The 22350-nt window shown below is 31.1% G+C and overlaps 1 protein-coding gene across 1 annotated transcript in view; it reads right to left on the minus strand.

Annotated features, from left to right (window-relative positions):
* The window catches only part of LOC115881345 (tachykinin-like peptides receptor 86C), a 164646-nt gene that overhangs the window by 101591 nt on the left and 40705 nt on the right, over window positions 1-22350 (minus strand). Inside the window, exon 6 of the mRNA XM_030898789.1 lies at window positions 17406-17483. Coding sequence (XP_030754649.1) covers window positions 17406-17483 — 78 coding nt within the window. The remainder of the gene's footprint in view (window positions 1-17405; window positions 17484-22350) is intronic.

Below are 22350 nucleotides of genomic sequence, written 5' to 3' on the forward strand. Positions count from 1 at the left end.
GACATCATAACAGATATTGAGCTTTTGCATAAAAAAATTAAATAGGAGGCTATATTTCTCTTTAGCACAGTTAAATAGATCACAAAATTTTCAGTGCAAACCGCAACTTTCTATCTTCTCTCTAACCGGAGATATTAAGGGAATAAATCATGTTAGGCTGCCGGGATGCCGCTTAGAACTATATAGTCTAAAAATTATAGTAGTAGGCTAGGAAACAAAAAGTGGTAGAATGACAGCTACATATGATGAAAAATGATGATACATGTTAAGGTCTCATGTTAGGTATTACGTCATCGTCATTGGACCAAAGCGATTACCAGAACGATTCCGATAATTCCGTTACTGCCAACAATTTTGCTGACTACATTTTTTTATTAATATAATTGGTATGGTTTAATTAATTAATTAAAATGTTATTTCAATAAAATTGTTTTTTTGGAAAAGTCTAAGTCTTTTCATCCAACATCAAAACTTACATACCTCAAGACTCGATAAAGAAACAAACAAACAAAGAAACCATAAAACATTAAACACAGTAATTAAAATAACACATACGTTATTCTTTTTTAATTAGCCATTTATTTTTGCAGTCCAATTTACAACAGTTTTTTTGTAGCTTTTTTTATTTTTGGTTTGTTCTAACAAATTTAACGCTTGTGATCTCTAACTGCACTTGCTCCGCTATAATATATGGATTTTAATTTCAGAGCTAGTTCCTAAAAACGACATTTTTAAATTTAAAACTTTAATAAAGTCCTTTAATTTGAATATAACGGCGTTCTGGGGGAAAATGGCTTTGTAAACTGCAAATTGTACAAATTCACCGGAAAAGAAGTGAATATAAAATGTTATTATGTGTTAAATTACTGTCAGATATAGATATAAAAATTAAAATGATATAGTTTTACCTTTCTGTTCGAATTTAGGTAGTATAAAAAATATAAATGTTTTGATTTGGCACACAGCCGTGTTTAGAAAAATGATTTAACTACATTTGAGAAAGTGTGGGTTATTAAAAAGATTAAGGGGGTATTTTCCAACAAATTTAGAAGAGCAAGACTCTTTTTTATTTTGGAAATTATAATGAAATATAGTTTCATCTCAAGGTGTAAATCTCACGGTTATGTTATAAACGAATGCCCTAAATATTAGCAAAAACACCCCATTTTATTCAACTTCCTTAACATAATAAAATAAGTCTCCAATTAGTGGAGCGTCCAGAGACTTTTACCTCGGAATTCAATTACTGTGAATGTATTAATGAGAAACCTTCAGTATTGTGTTTTATAGATAAAATATTAAAATATTTACTCACTTTTTTTTCGTAGCTTTTTTATTTTAGTAAATTCTTAGTTATTTCATTCTTAATTGTTTTATTTATTTTACTTTTTTCCTAAGTAAATTTATTCGAATAAATGAATCTAATGCATAATATATACCTATTGTGTTTATATTCTAGTCATTAAAATTTTGACTGAAATCGAAATATACAGGTTGGTGCGTCATATACGACGCGGTTTCGGCAAGGAAAAAAGTTTGTATTGAAGTGAAATTCTGTGAGCTTATGTAAGTCAATTTAAAGCTTTTTTTATAATTATATAGTTCTACAGGGTGTCCGCAAGAAAAGTTACACATCGAAGTTGTGTTTCTTGTAGTGGAATATCCTATATATTAATTGATTTTCAGATTCTAGTAAAAAGACGAGTTTCGTTAGAAAAGTATATGACTAAAATGTATAGTTTTTGAAATACATTCACCGGCACGAAAAATGGGAACCTTCAAACTTTGGTGTATTATAAAGTTTAATATATTTTGTTCTAGTGGGCCGATTTTGATGATTTTTTAAGCAGCATGTAGCCAAATTATTTGACTTTTTAGTATTTCTTTCTAATTATAAATGAAACTCCTCATCTGTTAATTATACGATGGAAAAATGTTGATATTTTGGTGAAAGTTTGAAACACCCTATGGAATATGTTAAAATAGCAACAAATTTCAAAATCATTTTATCATCTAGATATATCCTTTCTCGACAGTTTATTTTTTGGTTCATCTAATTAGCATTATTTTTGTTGGAGATATTCGCTTTTGAAGAACACACATTTTTTCGTAATTTTTACATTAAGACCATGTCTTAGCTTTTGGTCCTAGTCAACAGATCTGGGAAGTTCTGGTCCCGAAGCAGGCCTTCTTGACATAATATTTGCTTCATTTAGTCTTCTTCTCATAGTCTGTTAGTTAATATGTACGTGCCTTAGGTGCAATTCATTATAAATTTGAAAATCTGGCAAACCTTGTTTTGTTAGCGATAAACTTACAATAAGTCGATCGACTCGATTAGAAGTTCTCATACGAAGGTTCCTGGACGTCGAGATTGACGTTCTCATGTACGTGGTCATAATTCAAAAACCACCCAGTATACCCTATGGTATTAAGGTATTTTTGTAACCGGAATTTTATAGCAAATTAATTTGAAAAACTAAAACTTAAGTGTAAAAATATATTTGACTCACCCTGTATATCTGTAAAAATATTTTTGAAATGTGAACTACCATTAAAGACATATTTTGTAAAAGGTTCGGAGTGAAAATGTTAAATAGGAATCCTGATACAGAGCTTTTTTGGAACACGGAGCCATCTTGTATGTATGCATTTGTATATGTGTGTTTATTTAAATACGAAAGTGAAAGCAACGAATTTAAATGGGTAACCTTTGTAATATAGCTTATTAACAATACAATGAAAAAAGTTTTATAAAAATTCGTTCACAGTAAATGAATTCCGAGGTTTGTATCCCATAAGGGCTTAAAGCACTCCACTAGATAGTAAGTAGCTAGATAAAAATCTTTTTCAGAATCTGTTAACCCGAGTATACACTAGACGAATGTTACTATCCGTTCGCATTCATTCATATTCAGGAAGAAATATTTCTCAGGTGTATACATGCATTTGTAGCGAATGTAGGGCACGACGAATAGATTCAGCGCGAACGAATGCTTTCCATCTTCTATAGGTGAAAGCAGTGGTGGATACACGGGGGGCTTGGGGGGCTCCAGTACTCCTCTGGGTTCAATCAAGTAATAAGACATTATTAATTTATTTTGTCACAAACAACTCTGGAGAAATGAAACTTTGAGTAAAGTTTTGAATCTAGACCTCCTCTCCCCTTTCCCGATTACTGGATCCACTTTTGGGTGAAAGTGAATAGGTCAAAGAAAAGAGCGAGCAGCAAGTGAATGGAAATAGTACAGAGTCGACGTATTGATAACTGTTCGCAGTAGTTCGAGGCTTTGTTACGAAAAGTTGTATTTTAGCTCTTTTGTAGCGAGGATTTAAAAAATAAATCAGTTAGCTATCAAGGGGGGGGTGAAAACTACCCTCATAAACAACCAACATACATTTTAGTGGGCATGGAGTCTTCATGGACTTCTTGCACAGAATAAAGAAAATACCAAACGGCAACTGCATGTACTGCGACGAAATCGACGATACCGAGCATACGTTGTTCTGCTGTCCAAGATGGGAAAACGAAAGGTCTGCCTTGATGGATGTAATCGGATGTAGGAATGTTAACTTCGGACACCTTGATTATGAAAATGACCAAAACTAGCGAAATATGGGGAAAGGTAGGGGCATTTACGAAAGAAATAATAATAGAGAAAGGAAAAGAAGAAAAGGCAAGAAATGTGGAAGTATCCTAAAAATAAATAGGATAGAATATAGATAAAAAATTAACATAGATAAGATATAAACCCCAAGAATACGTACGAATCCGAAGTAATGCCATAGGAAGAGTTGACTCCTCGGAGGTGGACTTTTTTAGTGGGTAACAATTCGACTCCCACCACTGTTTGGAGTTCGTCTCTATGATCGTCTCTCTTGAGATGGTGATGGGAACGAACACCACTCGCCTATTAAAAGGTTTTATAGCACCCCTCACCAAAAAAACATAAATTTTAGTAGAAATATTTTCCAACTCCACCGACTGATATTTTCTTCATAAAATGGTTTTTGAATTTACTACACATTTTGTCTAAAAAAACACTACATCGCATAGTTTCGGAAAAAAAATTGAGATTTTTTTCCCAAAGCAGACCTACAAAGTATACAGAGAGTTTACCAACTACATATTTCAGTCAGCTTTCAGTCAGAAAAAAAACATTTTCTCCAAAAGTATGCGCGGTGGCGTTTTTTTTTAAGAGGCAAAAATGTAGTAAATACTTGAAAATATTTCTACTAAAATTTATGCAGGGATGGGGGTAGTTTTCACCTTCCCCGTACTTTTTCTTGATATTCGAGAAAATCAAATGTTCAAGCCCTCAGAAAAACATAGAATCACCAAATCTCTTTCAATATCGGAATATCTAACGGTCAAACGAGACACTTTTGTATAGAGGTAAATTGTGTCTAATGAATTTATTTTGATTCCACTTACTTTCTTTACTTTTTCCATCTGGATTATATTATAGTTTGTTAACCCAGTAATGGGCTACGTCCAATGCTTCCCGTTTAGCCAGCCATAGGTCATCGAGGGTACATCTGTGGGGGCACGTAGGACATTGAAGAAGATGTTCCATGTCCTGAAAGTCGCCGCAGTCGCATTTGTCGTCATTTCTGTCCAGCAAACCCCATTTGATCAAATTGGATTTTACTGGGGCCACCCCAGTTCTGATTTGATTGAGCATTCTCCAGGTTTTCCAGTGGCTAGAAATACCATTTCGTGGGTTCTCTCTAAGTGGATAGTGGGAAGAGAGGTTCATTCAGGGGGTGGGCTTAGGAAACGGCGTCTGGATTTAAGTCTACCTGTGCCGCACTCTTGGCCAAAAATTGAGTGACGAACATCAAGGGTTTGTTTTAAAGAGTAAAGAGTAAAGATTTCAGTTAACGTCTCCTTTTTGCTGCCAGGGCTAATCTGAACCGCGGTCCTCGGCCATATCATGGTCAATGGCCTACCGACGTGGCAAGTATCTAAATCGACTCTTACTAACGAGATATCCGATCTCATCCGGCCTCAAACCGGCGTGAATGAGCAGTGTGTGTCAATAGATTTTACACTTTTGCCTTTTTTTTGGACAACAGCACGATACAGAGTTTCGAACCGGTCGCCCATCCATCCACTAGTATCGCCTTCCGTCGGTTAACTTCGGTGGTCTAATGGGAACCTAATGGTGTTCTAATGGGCGTTGTTTTAGCTTCTCAGTATGTTCATGAGCTTTTCTGCGTAAATCGGGGCTTGTAAAACCTGCGGCCTTGTAAAGGTTTTCTAAGGAGGTGGGTTTCATACAACCTGTCACTATTCTGCATGTTTCATTCAGACTGATGTTCACTTTTTTTTGCATGGGCAGATCTACACAACACTGGGCAGGCATATTCTGCAGTTGAGAAACATAGAACTTGAGCAGAAGTCTGACCACGATAGGTTTGGGTCCCCATTTACTATTGGTCAGCTTCCTAATAAGGGAATTTCGTGCCTCTACTTTTTTGAGTGTTTTTTCGCAGTGATATTTGTAAGTACAACAGCAATATTCTATCGAGTACAACGCGACGCGCGACGCCAAGATAGGTAGGCTTATCTGTGTATTCTAGTGGTGTCCCGTCCCATGTGACATTAAGTCTGCGGGTCGCCTGTCTCGAATTCAGGTGGAATGCACTCACTTTAGTTTTAGTGGGGTTGGGTTTTAAAGATTTATTTTTGTAATAAGTTGACATTGTTTTTAGGGCGGTTTATAGCTTCTCCTCGATATCTTCGAACCCTTATTTGCCTTTAACTGTTATTGCTAGGTCATCTGCATATGCAAAGGTTCTAGTGTTATCTGGAATAGGTTGGTCATTTGTGTATATGTTGAAATGAATTGGTGCATTTGATTCCAAAATTACATAGTATGTCCATCGAATATTGGGACACCCTGATGCATAACAATATTAATTCGAAATAATTAGTACTTTATTAAATAACATTTTAAACATGCATACAAAATAAACTGTTGTAATATCGATAATTAATTATTTAAAGAAACTTTTATATACCTATTATTTTCAAAAACAATAATTCAAAAACAATAATTCAACCCAATTTTTTTTTGTTTGGGATTTTTTGGAGTCTAATATATACCTGTTTCAATGAAATTAATGGGAAAACAAATAAAAAAATCCCGTATTTACTGCTTAATTCTTTCAGCCGATTCTGATTTATGGTTAAACGATAAAAAATAGATTTTGCGGTATTTCGGGTATTTTTTGCAGATTATCGACCATAATATGAGGATTTTAAAACATTTTTAAACATCTATTTTCCTGTATTAATTGGTTATTATTTATTTTTGTTATACTTCTTCAGTTCATATTTAATTTTTTATAAATAACATTATTTTATTTATTTATATTTGCTATTTTTATTTAAAATACAGAGTCAAATAAGTGCAAATATTTTTAGGCGATCCTGCAAACAGACCCTAGAACATGCCTATGAAGTTTTTTTTCGCGAAAGAAAATTTGGAATTTTTTGAAAATATATTTTTTTTATTTTCAGTTAAAAAACATAATATCTTCATAATATGGCTGCATAGATAGAATATTAAATTTACAAGAAAGAAAACTCAGAAAAGATCCAGCCGTTCTCAAAATGTAAACAAAAAATTTTTTTTTTTCAAACGTCACAAAAGTATTAATTTTTGCGACGTGATTGGCAATATAAAATATTCTAGTCATTTATAGAGAAATCATCATACAATAGTCATTTAACGCCTAGGCATAAAAGTAATAAATAATCATACAGAAAGTTTGGGGCTTTTTGGTTTTACCTTATTAAGTATTTGTTATCAGGTAGTAATTGTTAGTTTTGAAGTTTAACTTGATATAATGTCATTTTAACAGAACGTCAACGGTTTTTGTAGACGTATCTGTTTTAAAAAAACTAAAGTGTTCTCAAATAGTTGAATTTAAATATTTTAAATAGTTTGTTTTTTTATTCTTTGTATTTTTTTGCTTCCGACGACGGAAAGAGATGAACTTTCCGAAACGTTAAGCATTTTTTTGTTTGTTAGGCAAATTTGGATATCTGTAAACCTAACTTCTGATAAGTAGTTTCCGTTTGGGATTAACGCAGAAGTGTTTACAAAGAAATAACTATTTTACTTTGTAGATTTTCTTGCAGTGGCGAAATACCCATATAGGATTTTTTTGGAGATTCAGAGTAAAAATGACTTTTTGTGCCTGGGCTGTATGTCATACGTACAGCCTCGCCGCAGAAATTTGTAATTTTTACTCCTAATAAAACAATACATATACTATTTTTTGTGTGTACATAAATTTCAAAATAAAATATCTCGGTTATTTTGGACTTATTTAAAAGATAAGGAGAAAATATGTTTCTTTTATCCAGATCTACCAACCCTGAAAATAGTTGCACTTATTTATGACCTATTTACGCAAAGTAAATACAATCAAACTTATATGGAATCATCTATTAATTTTCAAAGTTTTGAGACATATGAACAATTTGTGTTTATGAATAAAACTCCAAGACCAAAGACCAAAGACTTTTAATGAAAAATAATCCATAGAAAAATAAAATAAATCGGGTCTCAAATAATTAAACACAAAGGTATTTTTTGGTTTCTGAAAATAATTAAGATTTAAATTTTTAATGGTCAAAAAGCAAAAACAAAAAGAATATTGATATTTTTAATAATCTGCTTTTAATAAAGCTGTGCTAGATTTCCTGAATTGTTTCGACGAACTCTGACCCTTCTTCTGAGCTGGTCCCACAAGTATTTGATAGGGTTTAGATCTCGTAAACATGCTGGCCATTTCAGTAGTATGATACCTTCCGTTTCAAAACATTCTCCAGTTCTCTAGCCACTCTACTGGTATGGGTAGGTGCATTCTGGTGCATGAAGTTAAAATTATCCCCAATTGCAGCTCTCCAAAGCCTAACGATTGATTCTATATAAGTTTGGTTGTGTGTATATATTTAAAAGTTAATCAAAATATATTTTTTTTAGTATATGAAGTAACTTAAAGAATAATGAGAAAAGTTCTAATTCCTTCAGGATTATGTGTCCATCTATGTATAGACTCGTAATAGTCTATAGTCTCGTTTCAAACTCACCTTTTATTATTTTAGGTGTATATACAAAACGCACAAATATGTTACAAGTCAGCAATAAAAACAATAAAATAATAAATATAAAACAATTCGTAGTTATAAATAATAAACCAACAATTTATAAAAAATACATTAAAAATAATAATAATAAAACTAAATCATAATTAAGGCAAAATATGTATATACAACATATTATGATATGCACGAGTCAAAATGTGACAGTTTTATAGTTGTCTGTATTTTAATGAAGAGTAAAAAAATGTTAAGATTTTGGTCAATTTTTGAATGTAGCCCGTTGAAATCGTTTTTTCAAATGTTATTTGAAATATATGTCATAAAATGTAGAATTTTCTATTTTCAAGATTTCAATTTAGATTGAACTATCTACCAAATTTTTTAAATATCTTCAGTAAATTTTATAAATAAATCAACAACATCAAAATACCTTTTTTATTACATAATAAAATAACTAAAAGTTGTTTACTATTTCGTTAAAAATTTAAATTAAAAATTGAGTTTTAACGATTTTTTTATTCAGAATATAAAATGCGTATTTCTCTAGGAACGTCACAAGAAGACTGATTCAATTTTCTGATACAACAAAATTTTCTAGTTACTTTAATGCTAATGGGGTCATAAGCTTCAGGAAAGTATATTTTGTAAGAAGCAGCATCCACGGACATCTAGAAAAATAAAATTATTAGCCTTTTTTATATCTTATATTTATTTTAATGAAATTTTTTACTGCTTTACAAAATGATTATAGAGTAAATAGATAAAATAGTAAAGTGATAAACATATATTTTTTGTATATCACACCGCTTTTTTCCTCCACGTTGAATAATAATGTCTATCTTAATGACTATGTTATCTGTGTGGTATTAAAATAATGCTGACGGTTTTGAAAAATAAAAATCAAATGGTATGTAATGACATTTATATTGATGGTATGAATTGTATATGGCAAACTTAGGCAGTATATTCTGCAGTTAAAAGCATGAAAAAAAACTTTATACAGGGTGTCCCAGAAATAAGTGCAAGTATTTTAAGGGGTGGCAGATATCGATAAAAGAAACATATTTTCTCGTTATCGTTTTTCAAATAAGTCCAAAATAATGGAGTTATTTTACTTTGAAAATTTTAAAAAAATGATTTTTCGCAAAAATTTTGAGAAGAGACTGGATCATTTCTGGATTTTTTTTCATGTAAATTTAATGTAATACCTATGTTGCCATATTATCAAGAAATTATGTTTTTAACTAAAAACTAAAAAAAAATCCAAAAAATTTCGAATTTTCAATGTTTCATTTCGCAAAAAAACCTCATAGGCGTGTTTCTGGAGTTGAAGTATACTACCTGTTAAAATACTTGCACTTATTTCTGGCACACCCTGTATAAATATATGTCCTAAATTGCTTAGTTTTCAAGATGCAGGGTGTATTTTCATTTTTATTTCGATTTTTTTCCAAATAATTTCTAAACTAACATCGATATATGGATGAATATTGGTGTCCCGAGGATTTTAACGAAATTTGATTTTTATGTCAATATAACTCCTACTTGTAGAGAGCGCCACGTACATATATAGCAGGTTTGAGGAGTAATAAGTAAGTAGTAACTTTTCATCTGTACCTGTATAAAACTATTGGGAAAAATATATACATTTACGACTTCTACATAAAAAGATCTCTAGGAAAAATCGCAACGAGTAATGGTTCCCGAGATATTTCGTCACCCTAGAATAAGATTCTTCTATAGACCATTTCGATGACTCTGAGAAAACAAAGTTTAAAAACTGGATATCCGTGAACACTATATACCAAAATGGTTCTATTAGACATATAAATTAAAGGTAATATCAAAAAATATAAACCTATCAAACATATGTATTTATTTTACTTTTAGAAGTTTTATTTAAAATATATTAGTGATTTTATATTTGGATATAGAACAAATGTGTCTATTAGCTGTGCATTAAGCCAATTTTAGAGATATAGAACAAAATAAGGGAATATAGAATAATATAATACTCATTTTAAGCTGGTTTATTTGTATTTCAAACTATTATTTCAACACAAAATAACTGAAATGGAGACATTAAGACATTAACTAAAAACAACATAAAAAAATAAAAACCTAAAATACAAAAGTAGTAATTATTCGTCTGCATTGTTTATTAAAAACTATCATTTTTTTCCGCCTATTTGTTTGGTATGTATAGTGTTATGAATTTGTTTTTTTAGCTATCTCTAGAATTGATAGTATTAGGGATCGATTGAGCAGTCAATTCAGTTGAAGCAGCTGGTTTCACAAAATTCCAAAGTGTGAAACATTCGAATTTGCTAACAAATCAGGCAATCAGTGTTTTTCAAACGAACCAATTTGCCGCCTATTTGACAAACGAACATTTATTGGTGCAATTTCACCCGCTTAAAACAAAAGCCTTAAATTTAAATAAAAACAGATACATACATTGTATGTTAGAGAGAAAGAGATCGAGAATAAATGGATATAGAACAATCTAATTTTTATGCATAGTAACATATTTTTTGATCTGGTATTTTCGTTCCATATCCACTTTTTAGGATAAAGAACACAATAATTCTATTTTTTTTTATTACAAACTGTAGGGTATAGCCTTAAATAGTGATTTTTGGATGCAGGCCATTATATGGTTTCGCGACTTTCAAATTAATATGGATATAGTACAAAATATTAGATTTTTTTTCTTTATTTGTGAATTTGGCTATATTGTTTTTGTGGATATAGAACAAGCTAATTCTACATAAAAAATGGTGTATGTAACTCATTTTACTCCAAAAGTGGACATAGAACAACCTAATTCTAGGGTGACGATTTGGACTCAAAATTATCAATTTTTGTCATCACTGACATAAACTAAACATGTTGTCTAAATAGTTATTAGATTGAAATTATAAATTTTAGATGTTTTTGTGTCGAAAGTTTACCAGAAACTGTTTTTTTATTTTATTACATATTATTATAAGTGATTTAAATAATAAAAAATTCCCAAACTTATCATTTCAGTCAAATAACTACCTACTCAACGTTTATTTTTTTGTCAATAATGACATGTATTGACTGTTTCCATTCTAAATATCTTGAGAACGATTGCTCGTAGCGATTTTTATCACTAGACATTTTTTACGTAAAAAACGACGGAAATGTAAATTTTTCACTCAGTAGTTTTATACAGGTACGGACGAAAAGTTATTACTCTTCAAAATAGTTAAAACACATGTAGGTGGCGCCCCTACAAGTAGGAGTCATATTGACATCGAAATCAAATTTCTAATGTCAAAACATCAAGACAAGAAATTTTATCAACTGTAGTTCAGAAATTATTTGGAAAAAACCGAAATAAAAATGATGTTGTAATGTAAACTGTAATTTTTAAAATAAACCAAAAACGGTTAAAAAAACAAGAGACGACGCCCATGACAGATTTATATTATATTAACACATCCATAGTTAACTTAAAATTATTAGAAACTTTTTTTAGTGAAATATGTGGATTGGTGTGGACGTCATCTGCATTTTTTCCGTCATCGTATGTCGACATCTTCCAAGAGTCGCAAAAGAGAGTATATTATCCATTTAAAATTAGGTTTCCTTTTTTATTCTAAATTTAAACTTGAAAAACTACATTTTCTACCAACAGAATACTCAAAATTCTTTTCATCTTTCTTCCAACTATTGATTTTACCAATTAAATTTGGCGCAAACATTATTTCTAATGCCAACATTCTCAATGCTCTAGCCGCTGTCATTAACAAGTGGTTTTAATTAATAAAGCAATTCGGCAAACTTTACTATTATGCTATGACCTTTTTGAACTTTCCCCGAGCGCTACCTTGCCTCAGGAAAACCACAGTCGAAATGCTATATTTAGATAACTAATTAATTATTATTTTATAGCCCAGTGCAGTTAAGCAAGTCGCTTTGAAACTAAAAGCTAGTTTAAGAGCAAATAAATTACTGCTATTAGAGAAGAACACTAGTGGAAGGTATTACAAGCGAAATGAACATTTTAATGCTCAAGGCTATTAATAACCACACTGTCTAAACAACCGCCGGCGGTATTTGTTGTTAATGCATACAAAAAAAATTGTGTGCATTATGTGCGCATATTTGAAGTGAAACTTCTTCTTGTTTTCGTCTGTCTGCCCGTCTGAGTTCATTCGGGTATCTCTATTAACGTGCCGGGTTTAGATTAGATTAGATTCCTAGAGGTGGCTCTCGGCCTGATCCACTGCGACCTTCTCAGATCTATTGTGGTCCTCTTCTGATCCTTAGGTTACAGTCTCCAGTCCTATCCTTTTCACAAAGTTTAGCAACTTGGAGACTGAACCCTCCATGTAGCTCCCTGCAATGGCCTATCATTGCCTATTACCGAGAACCACACATTTACCAATCTGCCGCACCGACATAAAAAATGTGTTTAGTCATTTCTTCTTCAGATTGGCAGAAACTACACTTTAGCTTCGTCTGTCAGTCCTATCAGCTTTAGATGCCTATTCGGCTTACAATGACCTGTTAGTAGAGCCATTACAGCTTTGACTGCCTTTCTGTCCTGGCTTATCAGGTCTACCGTGAGTTTTGACGAATGTTCTACAATGAACTTTTTTGCTTGTCTCTGCCCTAGTGATTTTTAGGCACCCATCGTTCCGTAGCCATTCTAGTCTATAATTGACCTCCGCCGAGCCGAGTGCCTTTGGCGCTGCTTGGTTGTCTGTGAAGATGGACACAGAACGATTTGTTCTTTGTTGCTTCATTATTTCTACTACGCAATAGTGGATTGCCGTTATTTCTGCTTGGAAAATTGTGACATCCTTAGATAGATTCGGACCTACTATCTTCCTGGAATGGTTCATATATTAAATATGTTGTTGCATCTATATAGCTATATAGCTATTGTATTAACCCCAATACTTTATCTGCTTTTAGCTCTACGATTAGCTTCGGGTTAACAGCATTATGCGTCTGGCTTTTGTGCTGCTGACCGTGAATTAATCTGTGCCTAACAGATTTGGCTACGCCTTGTATGAAAATATGTAATGGTGGTAACGTGCCAAACTTGGTTTCAATCAACCCATAATTAAGAAAAATCCCGATTATTTCGTCCATTTAGAGCCATCGCACAGTGTTTCGAACATATGGCTCTAGAGGACAAAAATGCAAAACTTCTCTTTTATTGTAGGCAATTTATTCAAACTAGGTTTATTTGACACAAATGATGAGTACTATCATTGTACTAAATGATGATGTTCTTGGTCCCACTTTTATGAAAAAAAATCTTATAAATAATAAAAATGTTGGAGCTGTGTTCTATCTAAGGAAATAATAATTTATAGTATAAAAACGGTGTAAGTATTAAATAAATCCCCGTGATAAAAAAGAATTGAAATAACATTAGAACATGATTCCTACAATATAAGCCTAATATAAGATAAACATGTTTTTCCTAAATGAAAAAGAAACATTAATGTTATATTTAATTAAAAAAAAACTTAAGATACTATAAATTTACTTTAGGACAACAAAATGCATAGATCGTAACTACTCTGATTCAGAAGAATCACTGCTGACAGAATCTTCCAAATTTATAGTATCCAAATCACAGGTAGATGAAGTATCCTCACATATAAGATATTTCTATACATCATTTTCTGATATGTTACTTTTTCGCGCTGTTACTGTTCTTTTTGTTGGTATGAGGGGTTCGGATGTTAATAGTTACCATATCCATATATTATTTTTTCCTTTTCTTGGGTATGAGGTTTTATAATAAATTGAAATATGGAAACTTTTTTATGCGACGTTTCGCTCCAACATAGTGGGCTTTTTCAGGCACAAGTGGTGTCTCATTTGACTGGAAGGTTGATCAATATCAAATAAAGAAAACATTTTTTGAAATACAAATAATTTTGAGTTCTTGTCCTCATGATCAAGCCAAGTATTAACCAGATCGGCATTGCTTATCAATTTTACTCCGTCTGAAAAGTATTATAAAATAAAGTTCGTCGCAATCAAACGAAGGTGAACTATACAAAAATTAAAAGTGTATGAATATGACAACAAAAATATTCAATATATACGATATGTTTTGATATGATTTTTAAATGCCTTTTTGAAGTTTGAAAACGTAAAATTTTTATACCCATTTAAGAATCATCTTAAAAAATAAATAAAAACTAAACAATCACGAACTTGTTTAGAAATAAATTAAACAATTTATTTCTAAAAATAACAATTAGTTTAACCATATCCATAGTTCCTTTCAATTAAGTACGTATCGTTTAACTCCATAATATACAGAACTACTATGATGAATCTTATTCTTTTCACTGATAAGATAATGATCGCAAAATTTATTTTTAGTGAAAATATTTGCTAACAAAAAACGCTGTTTATGAAAAATAATATACAGGATGGTTGAACATTGCTATAAGTATAAAATTACATATTCAGATATTAGTAAATTTTAACTTGTTTTCGATTTTTGTCCATGGGACGAAGCACTGTGCATCGGTTCGAAACGTCGAGGGCGTCATCCTGTAACCCGTCCTGTAGTTATGCCGAAATTGACCCACATTTTTCTTCAAACTCAAACCGTTAGTCTTACGTTGAGGAAGATGTAAACGAGACGTCGCGTCGTATCCAACTTTGCAGGGTGAAACCGTGTGCCCCGTCGCGCACAGAGCCCACTCACCAAATTTGGTCGCGATCGGACGACATCAAATTTTGACGTTTCTTGCGTTAAAACTAACTGTCACAGTAACACGTGTCTTACACGGTCAAGTTGGCCTTGCTTCAATCTATCGACATACCAAATTTCATTCAAACCGGACAATTTTTTGAACTTCAAAAAATACAGTCACAGTTTCTATATGCCAGTGGAAAATTGAATTAATTTGTCGTTAACGGCGGTATGCTTAACCTGGCAGATAAACTGTAATTTAAACATAAAATACCGTACAGAGAAAAACGAAAAAAAGGGAAACACGTAGATCTATAGCTAGACATTTTTACACCTACCTTTAAGATTCACCTATTAGAGGTAGCAAAAGATTGAGCGAGTCGTTCATTTGAACGAGTATTAAAAATGAATCGCAAGATTCGATTCACTGCTTAGAATACGGTTCGTTGAATTAAATCTTGGCCAGCACGGATCGATAAAATTTAAACACACGTGAGAGTCGTAAGAATTGCGAGTGGTAAGAATTGAATCGGATCACAATGTGACTCGTTTCTACACGGCTCATTCGTTCAAAGAATCGTGAGAATTGATTCATTGCTTACAACTTACAAGGGCGGTATTTCCTTTTTTATAAAAGTATACCGACGAACTACCGTCGCGTCGGTACCCTTCATGTATTTAGCAACAACCCGTACTTGAAAAATGTACCTTGTTTTTCAGCAGTATTAATATTAATAAATATGCAAAACCGCATAACGGCGGTCTTTCTTTCGTCAATTGTCTATACCGCCGGTAGTAGTTTAGTCAGCTTGATTATCTTTCAATTTATAAACTAGACTAGAACTAAATACATTTAACCTCTAATACTAAAGATAATTAATATTTACGAGGTGGAATTAGAAGTTGTTACGGAAGCTGAGCTTTGGTTATATGCAAAATAGCTGTGATTAAGTTCTCGCATATATTTCAAGTTATTTCTTGAAATTAAATAATGGGTGTGTCTGTGGCGGGTGTCTCAGTATCATTAAGTAGTGTTTTTACGGCAGCTCTTTAACCAACAAGCTGTGACCTTAAGTTTACGACCTTTTGTTGGAGGAATTATACTGTCGCTAGATTTTATATGTCTAAAATGCGCCGTGACTTACTATGTATGTATGTATTTTGCCATCACATTCGTAAAAAATATATCTCCGTATTAAATTGTTATAATATTAAATATATTATATTAAATATATTAAGTATATTATATTAAATATATTATATTCAATATATCATATTAAATATATTATATTAAATATATTATTTCTTTTCCTACGTTTTTTAAGTTACCAAACCTTAGAAATTAATTTCACAATTTATCACAAACGTTTGTGGTAAAACAAATAATATTGCGTATTGCCTATAACATTATTAGGCATTGGCATAAAAGTGTGTATTTTAGGTGGTATTCCACAAAATTTGCAGGCTATTGACGCACATAGTGAACACACAATTTTTTTTATAGGCTTGGTGCATTCTCTGCCGGTGCTGCGACCAGCGGAGAATACCGTAATCAGCCGACTAAACACATACATACAAATACATGGCTTTAAATAGCGAAGAAATAATGAATTTATTATAATATTATTCGAAAAGTATTAGTAAGTGCAATTTGTGAAAATTCAAATAAAAATGTGTATCTTTTGATATTTTTACAGAAATATACGTCTATAATAATTTATTACTCAAGTTAGTCAAACTTTTGAGATCAGTAATAACACGCCGGGTTTTTAGGCAATAATTTCAATATTATTTCAATGAAATCAACGTGAACAGTAACCGGGACTGCGTGAATACAGAGCAGGAAGGTTCTGATTTCTACCGTACCAAGCGCTGCTGTAGAAATTTAAAAAATCAACTGAAATATATATATATATATATTATATATATATATATATATATATATATATATATATATATATATATATATATATATATATATATATATATATATATATATATATATATATATATATATATATATATATATATATATATACACCTAGTCTATATACACATAACAAATGTTCTTACTATAGAAAAATTTCCTAGAAAGTAACCAAAATTAATATTAAATTCTTCGTGCTGGTTTATCTAGATTTAGTTATTATTGTTGAAAAATGAGCGATGGGTGAAACGCTTTGCAATATTTTTGGAAAAAAAAATAGTTTAATTTTTTCCCCCGATTTGAATATCCCCGCGTGAGTAGTGTCTAACATTTTGAGTATAAACCCACCCCTAACATTCTCTTAGAGAAAAAAATTGATCAGAATGTCTCAAATACATCGGGGAAACTAATGTTTTCTTTCCAGTCTCCCGATATATATTTAAGATTTTCCTGATATATTTTTTTTGTCTAAAATGTATGCCTTATCTTTTTTCAAATTACCATCCTATAGGTATAGAATTTTGTGCAAAAATTTGCAAAATTTTATGGCACCTGTAATATTATTTTCTGTAGGTTCTAATAAAACAGGCACATACTTATTCACGTTAATAGCTTTGAAAGTATATTAAATAAAAATTAATTAAACTTACCACAAGTCATATTTTGATCCGACTACTTTTTTATCAGGCCAGATCATTATGCAGCCCACCCTTTCCACGTCACGATGGCTGGAACAAATTAAATAATTTACTTTGAGAATTTAAAGAGAAGGACTATTAGAAAACTTAGAAAGAAATTAGAGTGTACGCAAACTTAATTAAGAATCTCTTTTGATGGCGCCTCCAAATCTAGAAATAGCAGTGTAAAAGTCGTATAATTTGTTTTTTAGAGTCAAATCTATTCAAAGTAGATTATGTATAGACCTCTACTGAGTCAGAAATAAACGTGTCTCATAGTTTTAGAAGTTATGCAATAATTCAAAAAATTCTAATTTGTTTGCAAAATAAATCTCCAATTTTACATTAACATTTATGTATACCGGGTGCGTCTCAAAAGTGGCTCACCCCTATAACTTTTTATTTTTTCAGTAAAAAAACGAGATTTGGTATATTAGTATATATCACAAATTAGGATTGATTGACGTATTCAGTTGTTTTCGGTCACTTCCTGTTTCACCGGAAATGACTAAAACTTTTGATTTTTTAAATCGCACTCTCGATATTTTTTACTTTATTCGATAGAAAATAACACTCTGAATAGAATGACATATCATGTCAACTTTTGACATTTTTGCATATGGTTTCTTGAAATTATAACTTGCGGTTCGTAACGAAAATTTGACTGTAAATACCAAATGTGAGGTATCAAATTATTCTTAAAAAATGCTTTTTCCAAATATGCTAATGAGCCACCCTCGTTCCATTTGAAAAAATTGAGATATTAAAAATACGATTTGGCGATTTTCTAACCGGACAGGATAAGACACTAAAAACATTAGATGATCAAATCTATTTTTCTAAGGCCCCTTGATTAAGAATTAGTATTTTTAACATAGCCATGGCACTCTAGATTGAAATTTAAAATATAATTTTTTATTATGTGTGAGAGTTGTCATATGTGATATGGCATTCTATTCAAAATGTCATTTTCTATCGAATAAAGTCAAAAAATACCGAGGGTGCCATTTAAAAATCAAAAGTTGTAGTCATTTCCGGTGAAACAGGAAGTGACCAAAAACAATTGAATACGTCAATCAATCCTAATTTCAGTCATATACTAACATACCAAATCTCGTTTTTTTATCTGAAAAAATAAAAAAGTTATAGGGGGTAAGCCACTTTTAAGACGCACCCGGTATATGTATTATGCTGTTCTAAAAGATTAATTTATTTATTTAATTATAAAATTGTCGCCTAATTTAGTATTTTTTATCTCTCATAACTCTAGAACAAATTAAAGCCATTCATAAAGAGTTCTTTTTTTTCTCTAAAAAGTTTCAAAGGATTTTTTCTGTAAAATAAAATAGGGAAAACATTTCTAAAAGTTCGTTTTTAAAATTTACATGGAATTACCAATATCGAGTTTGGCGATACAACACACGGTAATAAAATCTCATTTAGGTGTAAATTTTTAACTTATAATTTATAGTTGAAATATAGCCTTTGAAGAGATTTGACAGGTTTTTAATAAAAGTTCAATATTGCCAGAAATATATTGAATAAATCCTATTCGTATTCTTATTGAACAGATGTTTCTCAATATTGCCAGCTAAAATTATTTCTTTGAATAACTTAATATTTAATTTTTATTAATTTTGGATTAATTATTTGTTCAATGGAATTCAATGCATTTCAAACGTTAACTAATCATTTTTATTATACAGGGTGGTCCGAATTGTATTCCGGAAACTTCGACAGCATATTCTGCAGATAAAAATAAGTAAAAAAGTTCGTATATGTATGTCCTAAAATGCTTGGTTTCGGAAATACAGGGTGTAAAAATTTCATTTTTATTTAAATTTTTTCCAAATAATTTATAAAGTAACGTCAATATTTGGATGAAAATTGGTGCCTGGGAGTTTTTTGATATGAGAAATTTGATTTTTGAAATATTGACGTTACTTCTTAACTTATTTGAAAAAAATCAAAATAAAAATGAAACTTCTACACCCTGTATCTCCGAAACTAAGCATTTTAGGACATACATTTATACGAACTTTTTTACTTATTTTTATCTGCAGGATGTGCTGCCGAAGTTTGTGGAATACAGTTCGGACCACCCTGTATATTTCTAATTTATTAAGCTTCTTAAAATAGTGAGATATATACTTTGCTGCAATATACTTATAAATCTAACATGTTCAGTTCTAACATATTCACACATACACATGAATGCGTATTATGATTATAACTGAGTTTATTTATTCTCCTGGTATTTTTAACAAATTATAATTTATTTGTTTTTATAAAATAAAATATATTTTCTAAAATATTCAAAGGAAATGCAAAAGTTGTATAAATATTTGGGTTGTAAACTAAAATATTTTTTCAGTTCCATGAATAAACAATTTTTAGAAGTTGCGCTATTTTCCTGTTGGCTGCCTAATAGCGAAGCTATATCGACGGAAAAATAAATTGCAATTTAAAATTCCTGGTTGCAATTCGTTACTTAGATGGGTTTAAATTAAAGCAATGCTTTGAAAATATAACAACAGAAATTCTTTACTATCTTAATTTAATAAACGTTTATTCATGCATATACTTTCATTTTTAAGACTATTGCATTATACATAGAGGAAAAAAGATCCTTGTTTTAAATAAATATTATACAATTCACATTCTCTATTCCAAAATTACAGTTAAGGCTAGTTTAATATATTCTATTTTAGCACGAAAGAAAAATTATTATATATTGTACCATAACGATCGAAAAAAAACTGCATCAAAGACGGTTAGAGAATGACAATCGATGATAAATTTGACGAGGTCAAGCCCTAGATGTCATTTACTTACCCTTATGTACTTGACCTTATTTTTTAATGTCGGTAACTGTCAGTTGGGCTTAAGAAGATTGTATTTTATTTTTTATTGAGTAAAAATGATTTTTTAATGGTGTAGTTTAAAATTCGGGAAATTGTATATTGTTTTATTAGGAGTAAAAATGACACTTTTAGTGTCTTTAGAGGCTGTACGTTTGACGGACGAGTATTATCGAATCCGACATACAGCCGAGGCACAAAAAGTCAATTTTATTGTGACAATGACATCTAGAGATTGACGTCGCCAAAATTATCCATGATTGTCATTCACCAGTCGTCTTTGACGCCGTTCATTTTCGGTCATACGATATCGTGCAAAATATAGAGCGGTGTCGAAATGTATTGTATAATATCACATACTTAATGTACAATACATAGTTTAAAGGGCTTTAAATTTTGACTTAATGTCTTTAAAAGGCAGTATAATACAGATACATAATGCATACAATCTACTTTAGCTTTATCTTTATGCTCATGGAGAAATATACTTTGAGATTACCTTTAGAATATTACATGGAAGGTATATGAACATTTTTAAAATATTTATTGGGTGTAAATTGCTTTGTTTACATTTTTTATCGTTAAATTTATATATTTGTTTTATCGTACCTAATTTATTTTCTAAAATAAACAGTGCTTGGACGTATTTATCAAAGTTAGATAAAAATTCTGTCCGAGTGGGCGTACAGTGGGCCATGGTTTGTGAAATTAACAATACAAGAGCACAAAAAGAACCTAGTATGCGTAATTGTAGGTGTCATCACTGGAAACTGCCCCCTAACCTCGTGAGATGGAAGATTTCCAAAGACGACTACTTCAGAGAATTCGGAGAGGAAGAAGAAACCATAGAGCACCTGCTGTACCACTGTCCGGCACTGGAATACCGACGCTTTTAAACTTTAGGGCAAGGTTTTTTGGAGGGATTGGACGAAGCAGCAGAAGCCAACATCAGCGACATCGCGAACTTTGCAAAGAGCTGGAAGTGTTTTAGCGCAAAGAAAGAATGAGAGGAAGATTTGGTACAACAATAACAGGGTATCGCAATGGGCCCAAGGCCTCCGAGTGAGGGATCAAACATGATCCCAAAGCCCAGCAACCTAACATAACTTAACCTATGTAAAATACGTACATAACATATTTTGTTATTTTATCTTAAGAAATAAAAAAAGTATAGGGCAGCGACTTTTTAGAAATACCCGGTAGATATATTCTGTACTCTAGATATAGATATTAAAAAACTATATAAAGTCAAAGTATGTTAAAAAAAAGAATTTACAAGAATAGATCACTAAAAAACAAATTGGTCATCAAAAGGCCATTACGAAAATCACATAAAATATATGGATTAAAAAGGACGCCCGAAAGAGAAGCCTATTGGGAAAACCACGTATTAACTAACTTTGTTGAATACATTTTTGAACAAAATTATACCGACAAAATAAATCAAAATAATTCAATTTATCAAAAACTTTCTCCATGATGTTAATAAATTTAAGTCGCCTGAGGTAGACATAAACCTTTTAGACCATTTTGTCATCCTGGCTTTATATTTTCTACACACGATTTACTTGACAATAGACCTTAATTTGGAATAAATATTTTTGCCAAAAGAAAAATTAGTTTTATACTTTTAATAAATGATAGTTAAACTTCATGACATATGAGTACGGTTTAAAAAAAATGAGAGATCAATACAGCATACAAAATAATTGCAATATACCTACTACTCAGTTATTTTTAGATGTCAAAAGTTGTCGTAGATATGAACCTAAAAAAGTTGTAATTAATATACAGACTATTATGAAAAATAGAGACTGAACAGATCTCTTAAAATTAAAGGGTCTAGATTTTTTAATCAGACTTGAGAAAATATAAAATTTAAATCAAATATTTTTTGAAAAAGTAATTTTCCTCCTTTATTAGTTTGTTTCCTTTATTTTCAAAAATACGCAGAAATATATAAATTCTATATTCTCATTTATTACTTGCGTTATAGATTTTAAACATAGTTCTAGTTCTCCATATATTTATATTTTGTTTGTACCGTATGATGTAAA

This window comes from Sitophilus oryzae, unplaced genomic scaffold (genome assembly GCF_002938485.1).
Source record: "Sitophilus oryzae breed Bouriz unplaced genomic scaffold, Soryzae_2.0 scaffold_1716_pilon_pilon, whole genome shotgun sequence".
Lineage (NCBI taxonomy): Eukaryota > Metazoa > Arthropoda > Insecta > Coleoptera > Curculionidae > Sitophilus > Sitophilus oryzae.